Source organism: Terrapene carolina, unplaced genomic scaffold (assembly GCF_002925995.2).
Source record: "Terrapene carolina triunguis isolate 2854851 unplaced genomic scaffold, T_m_triunguis-2.0 Scaffold66, whole genome shotgun sequence".
NCBI classification, from domain to species: Eukaryota; Metazoa; Chordata; order Testudines; family Emydidae; genus Terrapene; species Terrapene triunguis.
In genome coordinates this window covers 11,242,891-11,251,130 of record NW_020664417.1, presented here as the reverse complement: position 1 = coordinate 11,251,130, position 8,240 = coordinate 11,242,891, and the positions used below count along the sequence as shown (strand labels likewise).

The 8,240-nt window shown below is 37.5% G+C and overlaps 1 protein-coding gene across 4 annotated transcripts in view; it reads right to left on the bottom strand.

Moving 5' to 3' along the window:
- Positions 1-762: 762 nt before the first annotated feature.
- The window catches only part of PCDH10 (protocadherin 10), a 36,741-nt gene continuing 29,263 nt past the window's right edge, over positions 763-8,240 (bottom strand). For 3 of the 4 annotated variants that reach the window (XM_024203873.3, XM_024203872.3, XM_024203874.3), the window contains one exon: positions 763-1,509. Coding sequence is in view for 3 of the 4 variants with exons in the window: in XM_024203872.3 (XP_024059640.2) it covers positions 1,490-1,509 (20 nt within the window). In the remaining variant the exon portion in view is untranslated. Of the gene's footprint in view, positions 1,535-8,240 lie in introns of all 4 variants that reach the window. The other variant, XM_024203875.3, reaches the window with a different exon arrangement.

Sequence of the window (8,240 nt, the reverse complement as noted above, 5' to 3'; positions counted from 1 at the left end):
TAAACTTTACTTTTCAAGGCTTTTCTTTTCAAAAAAGTTTTTTATATATGTATGAATCTGTGAGATAACATTTCAGTCTGTTGAATTATTAAAAAAGGTAAAAACAATATGGACAGGCTTGATCCTGCTCCCAATGAAATCATTGGTCAATCTCCTATTAATTCCAATGAGAATAGGGTCAGTCTGAGAATGTGCCATGTTCCTACTCCAAATCTCTTTAATGTAAAAAAAGAAGAAAAAATAACGGCTCAGCCAACTCTATGCCTTTGTGATTTGTCTTTTATCAAAAACCATTTCTAGCCAAGATGAAAAGATATATATATATTTGCTTAGGTTTGCACAAAATTATGTCAAAGAAAGATGTGTGTGTTAGGAGTTTGGGATGATTTCCTTAGAACAGTTATCTTCAGTTACATTACATCTTACATTTCAAAATGTACAGACACCCAGTGTTCTTTTTAACAACATATACAGGTGAGTTTATAGATCCTTTATAAAAGGTGTTGTGATACCAAATTAAAAACCATAGAAATAGAATCAAAATAATGGAGATTGATATATACTTTTGATAGTACATAGTCAGTGCTCATTCTGGTAAAACTGACAGCTGCATCTTTGGCATTGAAAATTCAGTACAACTTCTAAACAAAATGTTGTTTCTTACAGCTTTAAAAATAACAAAAACAAACAACAACAACAAAGAAAAAACAGGACTGACCAAAATACCAAAATTGGGGAAATATTATTAAAGATTTATTTTTTTTTAGCAAGGATAACTTAGGGACCCTGAATTACCTTCTCACTTTAGTGTATGGTTTGGACTATATGAATCCATTAAAAATCAACTAAATTGTACCACATTTTTCGGAAAATTATATATAATATAATATATATATATTTTATATTTATTTAGAAGCTTTGAAATAGTACAGTAAACACTTTGCAACACGTGTATAAACTACAGAATGTCTTTGATATTTTGTGGGTCTGCAGATTAACAACATTTTTATGACCCACAGGTGAAAAGATTATGATCACAATCTCTCTTGTAAAGTTGGGATAGTTTGGGGAACACTTGATCACACAAAAATAATATAAAACAGTCAAGTTTAAAACAGTGATATTGCATTTATAATGCACATTTCTTTTATCTGCACGATTGGCTTCTTGTGGTGAATATAAACATCTAAAGGGCTCAGTGACATTTTGGAGAGAGAAAGATATATAGTGCTGTAAACAGGCACACACTGATCAGAAAGGCAAGATCAGTTGCCTCTGAAGTTTCTACAGTTCCACACATTTCAACTCATTTCTCAGGCCTGCTGAGAGCAATTAGGTCCTATTGTTGGCCATGATGTCTCCAACAGCACACAAATCTTTCAGTTACATAGAACTGGATGGCCAAGATAATGAAGTTGAAAAGTTGATGCTTTTTGTTGGTCGACTTTTGTGCAAATCATGCTGCTTCAGGTAAGTCCTGTAGAATTGACTAGCATATCCTTTTCCGCGCTGCAGGAAAGAAAGAAAGACACTTCTGAGAAAAAAAAAATCAGTCTCCAACACTTCTTTGTTTTAGTATTTCTTAACATGTAGAGAAACAATCAAAACTTGTGACAAACTGTCACTTGGAATTCCCACTGTAGCAAACAGTTTAATGGTGAATTGCTTTTCAGAGAACAGTCTTACTGCGGTTTGATATTCTGAAAACCAAACGTCGCATGCTGTTTTATTATCTGTCTAACATGTCATGGCAAGTATTCCAATGTGCCTTTATACAATCGGTTTATGAATAAGGCAAAGAGTCACACTTGCAGGTTCACTATTATTGATATTTCCAAGTCAAGTTTTTTCTAGTTCATCTTTTTATTTGAAACAAGACCTAGAATCTCCAAAAGAATCTGAAGCCGACTTTCCTTCCCTTTCAAAGAGAATCATTATCCTCATCACCAACTGACCCTTTAGTCTGGTTTGACAGAGAGATGAAAAAAATATGCATTAGTTCTACAATTTGAATCCAAACATTTATTGTCATGCTGGAAATTGAACTAGTGTTATATGTGTGAAACAGGTCAATGCATTAGCAAACCAGTATCCTAATCCGGCAGCTGTGGTACCTATATTAGCTCCAGACACTGGCTATTTTAACTGTAATTGGGAGCAAAGTTAACAAATGACTTGTACTAGCATTCAGAGTCAGATTCTGATCTCAGTCACACTGATGCTGATAAGAAATGGAACTGGCTCACTGGATTGAAGTCTTGATTTTTTTCTAAAGGATTTCATGATAAATTCAAGTTTTAACCTAAACTTCAAATTGGCAAAGTCTGATATAGAGGAATCAAAGATTAGTCCATTCATGGAAGTGAAGTGTTACAATTAAAGTAAAAGAAATCTTCCTAACTTTATAATGATTTCATATATGTAAATCACATAGACCTATCCCAAGTCTCAATTCTTTTTTTTTTTAAAGACACCGATTAGGTTCACCTAACAAATACTGTAAATCAGTACAATATAATTCACAGTGAAGTTAGATTATTTATGGGGAAATCTATTAGCATATGTATTATGTATTCATCTAATCTAGTCTTCCGACATAGACTATCGTCTGGCACTCATGATTTACAAATATAAGAATGAAGTCTATTCAGTATATCATCCTATCAGTTCAACACAGGAAACTACCAGATCTGTTATTAACATTAAAACTAAACCAAAATAAGAAATATGGGTTTTTTTGTGACTATGAATTGTAAAGATTTTTTTCACTGGCAAGATGCATCAAAACAGATAAACTAATGAGATACTTTTCTAATAAATATTCACCAACATTACTAGTGTATATTTGTTATAAAACTATCTATTTTGTGTCTGTTCTGTTGCAGTTGAACGGGGGGGGGGAGGACTTTACAATTCATATTAACCACAACAAATAACAATAAAAAAAGAAATTTTTATTTGGCTTTAGTTTTGTAGGCCTGTGCTTTAGAATGTAACGGTCCTGACTGTGTCTTCTGCTGTAATAGAATACTGTAATAATTTGTGTGTATATTGTATGATGTTGCACTAGATAGATAGATAGATTAGATATTACTCTCACAGCAAAATGACTGACCAAGTATTCTACAATTGGTTAATAACATAGTAAAAGCACCCCAACTGGTTAATAACTTTGATTGGTTAATAATTAAATTGCATAGTATTTTAATATGTGCTGCAAAGAGCCACAGGAGACACATTAAAGAGCCACCTTACAGCTCCTGATCCTCAGAGTATCATTGCGGTATCCAGTAAACTCAACAGAAGCTCACACCATGCACAAAACTGTCAGATTCTAAGTACTGGATTTCACATCCTTAAATAAATAAATAAATACCATATATATTTCCTTTAATCTTCAAAGCTCTTTATAAACACTCATATATTAATCTTCACAATATCCTGGTAAAATAGGTAAGCACAGTAGCCCCGATTGCCTGCCACTATTGAGAAAGCCATGGAAGGGGACAGATATGCAGGAAATCACAACTGGGATTCCTGTCATGCATTCCCTTAAGACAGTTTAATTTGAAGCCCTGTGGAATTTGCAGGGGATGCACCCCTACAAACCCACATCAGGGACAACTGCTGCTCTATTAAGGTCTATTGCCTTTATTTCCTATCTGGCAGTGTGAGTGCACTGGAATCAGGCCATTGTAATCTAGGTCTCTCAGAGCACACAATATGACCTCTCTGTTTGCCTAGGCTTTCCTTAGAAATGTGCATGTTTGTAGTAGCTGGCTGGTGACGTCTTTGCCTTACCTTGTGTCAGTGTGTAAATTTTCTTATTTAATTACTATTTTTAATTTATGTGCTTACACTACAATTAGCCCATTTTATAACACTAAGTACATATCTGTAATGTCTGTGCCTTGGGAAGCTACAAGTTCCTTACCCAAGTCTTTCCTGGTCCCAAAACCTAAGAGAACCGTTCCACATGGAACACCAGCAGAAACAGATTTACTGGATTCTAAGTGTGGTGATCAAACCTACCTCCTGCTCATTGTTCTGCAAAGGTGTCTGACTAGAAATTCATGTGCAGATAAATTTGTCTGACCCTGTATTATCCTTGTTTACAGATGGGGAAACTGAGTCAGAGAGCTAAAATGGGAAGAAGGATGGTCTTGTGGTTAAAACAGAAGGCAGGAAGCCAAGACATCTGGAGACTATTCCTGGCTCTGCTAAAGATTTTCTGTGTGAATTTGGGAAAAATCACCAAACATCTCTGTGCCACTATTTCTCCTTATGTAAAATAGGAAAGCAATCTTATTTCCATCTCATAGAGGTGCAACAAGGCTTAAATCACTATTCTTTAAAATCCACTTTGAGATCCATAGATAGCAAGCACTATAGAATTGGAAATTATCAAAAGCAAGGTAAGAACTGGTATAAAAACTCAAGAATTCCTGGCTCCCAGTCTTTATCTCAGACAATACTTCTTTCTTCATCCCCATTTAACTGTTCTTGTACTCTGTTCTCATTAATGAACTCTGAAATATAGTGTAGTATAAAACTTTATATATACAGCCACTGGGAATGATGGTTTTTGGTTACAAATGTTGTAAATTAGTAAAGTTTAATAATGTTACTACCATACTTACATGAGTTCAACTCTTTAATAAGTGTCTTGGGGGTAGAAGGAGAAGGAGGACTAAATAATCAGCACAAATAGAAAGCCATTTTAAAATATGTATTTTTCTTATTAGCATACTTGTGTGATGGGGTGCATAAAGATGAAGGTGGAGTTTAAAAGGAAGCCAGACAGCTCAGAAGAGGGCTGACAAGGCAGGAAGAAGGACCTGAGAAAGGATGTTGTGACAGTGCCTCTGAGGAAAGAAGTTCCTACCTGCTGAGCCCAGACAGACTAAAGGTGCAGTAAACACCTTTTCTTCAGTAACTTTTGCTACAGACTGCAAAGCTTGGACTATAGAATGAGGGGTAGGAAGTGGCCCAGGGAAGGTATCTGTAAGGCATTCCTGGGTGCCTGCCCTTTGGTAACCCTCACAGGACCCTGGGCTGGACCCTGTGCAGTGGGAGGGCCCGGGGGCCCCCTACCAGCCCTACTCTGTCTTAAAGAGAAGCTGACCCCCTAGCCACTATGTGATGCTTCCATCATGCACCAACCATCACAACTTGCATGAAGGGTACTTCAAATATTGTTATAGATCCATAATCTATGTTATTTTGGAGGTAGTTGTCCTTCTCCAAAGGGCAAAGGTTTTGAATGTTACTCTGAGAGTATATAATATGGAAAATTTATAATAGATTTAAATAAAAATTGGAAGCAGAGTACAGCAGCCTTACATTAACATTTATTCTTCCATTAATATGCATGCATACCTATCCCATTAATAGTTACTTATAGAGATTGAGGAAAGAAGACACACAAAAGACTTGGTGGAAGAAGAAGAAATGAAAAGGGAAGAAAAATAAGATAATAGGAAAAATAAAAGAAAAAATACAATAACTATAATTAACAATTCTGGCTTACAAACAACAACAGAAATATATTGAACAAAACAGAAGATCTATCAAGATACATTTAAAAGAAACCTTTCCATCACAAAACCTCACCCTTGTACTCTTTTCCCACTGCCTGCCCTTTTGTCTGTTTTCTCTCATCTTGCCAAGGAATCACTTAGGTCTGGATTATAGCTAGATTCTAGGTGGGTTATGAAGAGGGGGAAAGGTACAAGGAGCATTCCTTACTCTAATAACTCCCAAACAGGGACTTGCCACATTTGCAAACCTTGCACTTCTCTGAACAGAAGAGTAGTCCTGTTAAGCATTGCTAGCCACCCTAGAAGGACAGGAAGGAGGCAGGGCCGTGACCCTGCAGCCTCCCTTCACAATGGCCAACAGAGAGGGTCAGCTGCAAAAGGGAGTGCATGTTGTACCTCTTTTATGGCATAGCTGCAGTCATGCCCACCCTATGCACTGACAGTGCCAGAAAAAATCATGGCATAATACCTGTATCAGTGTGACCCCATACTTCCCCCATGCTGGGGCAGTAGCTTTAAGATCGAATTGAGCCCTTACATTGAAAACTCTTCAGGGAAGGGACCATATAAAATGCCATGCATACTAACGCTGCTGTATAAATATTAGTGCTACTGCTACCAAGAGGAGGAAGAAAAAAAAATCTCTTCAATCAGAGACACCCATGTAACCGAAAAACAGAAAGGAAACAAGGCAGCACTATACATGCTATATTTACTACCTGAGGGCTAAATTAACCTTTAGTGTGGAGTTTAAGAACAAAGGTTTTTATACTCCTTAACCCTACATAGCAGCTGTGCAGGAGATTGCCATCTGGGCTGCCATGCAAGGGCACAATCCCATGCACTGTAGTATTTGTCTCCATGCCTTTCTAGATGAGGTAAGCACAGATGGTCACTTTGGGGGGTAAGGTGGGTATTTCTGCCATAGGAAAGAAAAAAGCAGTCATGGGACTGTGTGGCAGACCTCCTCAACCTCCTCACATTCCATTCACAAAGAGCCCAAATACTCAGGCATTATACAGGTACAGCAAATTTCTTCCACGGATAGTATAAGAGTCCTACATCATATTTACATTATGTTTATCTTGATTTTCAATTTGCATTATTAGTTGTCTTGAACTGTCTTTATATTTCTATAGTTTGTTTGCATTATTACATGTTTTAAACACAGAGAGTGATATCTGGCACTATCAAACTCCCATTGATTTTGACAGGGCCAGGATTTCACCAGGGATGCTGGGGGGAATGGATTACTCAGATGACTAGCAATATATATCTGCTCTGTATTTCTGGTGCAAAGTTAGCCCAGTTTGTTAGTGATTACAATTTATCTGATGGTAGCTTGGTGCCCTATATGAAAAGAATTGGCAGTCTCAGTCTAGTAATTAGTGGGCAAGTGTCCACATCACAAAACCAATCCAAATGTCCCTTTTTAAAGAGCAGACAAGGAGTGAATGGGAATGTGGAGTGAATTACAGTACCACAATCCAACACCCTTTGTGGTGGTTTATTCAGATAAAGGATGAGATGCATTGCCGGGGTGGGGATGTGGGAAGGGGAAGATTACACTCCTGCTGCCCATGTTAAAGCTGTTCTGTGGACAGAGAGTGTTCCAGTCACCAAAGCTGTCAATCCAATACATTTCACAATCCATATAGTCATTTTAAATATGTAATATTTAAAGAGAATTTTTAAATGATTACTAATGATATCTTATAAAAATGCCATTAAAAGACATTCCAGATATTTCTTAATGGGATACTGTCAGTCTTGTGCAGTCCCCAAATCAGTAGTTCGCAAATGTGAAGATGACATTTTCCCAAATATTCTTTCCTTACTGATTAATGCAGAGAGGAAGTTTTTTTTTTTTCTTTAAAGAGCTTAAATGAGATGTTTTGTGCTCCATGCATACATCTGTACATTTGCATGTTTGTTTTTAAAGTTCAAAAGTCACAATTTAGGGGATTTTATTTTGCTTAAAAACTTTCTCTGCATGACAACAATGTGTTGCAAAAAGGACTTTGGAAAAATACTCATTTTCATATCTAGAAGGAAAAATCAACCAAGTTCACCCATGTTGTAGCTCTAGTGAAGTGAGTAGAATAACATCAGGGCTCGATAACTTCTTAGGGCTCCATTGTGCCATTTAGATACAGTTCACATAGTAAGAAGTGGTATAAAGATACAATGGCCCAGAGGTATTTAGGTGTCTATCAGCCTCTTTAGGCACTGAATTCCATTGATTAGGTGCCACTGACATTTTCAAAATTGCTGCTCAACTGCTGCCTGATCCTGTACACACCTAAGTTCCCTAGATGCCTACGTTTCTGATGGTCAGCATTCACAAAGCTGCCTATAACCTGATGCTACCCCACAACTAATGAGCAGCTCAGAGCCCTGGCTCAAGCCAAAGTCTGGAAGCCCTGAACTACAATTCTCAAATGAGACGGGGGACTGCCTCTCTCACAAGTGGGGACTGACCTATAGGCATGCTCTGAGCATGCCTAACATCTGTTACCTGCCAACCCCGCAGCAGGATGGCCAGATGCAGGCCACTGATGATTGGGGAAGCAGCACAGAACCTGCACCAAAGTCAGTCCGGGAACAGGGAAACGTAGGATGCGTGAGAGAGGTATCAATCATGAGCAGCAGACAGAGAGAGATAAATGGGTTTGATTGCTAGGGGATGAGCTACCTAAG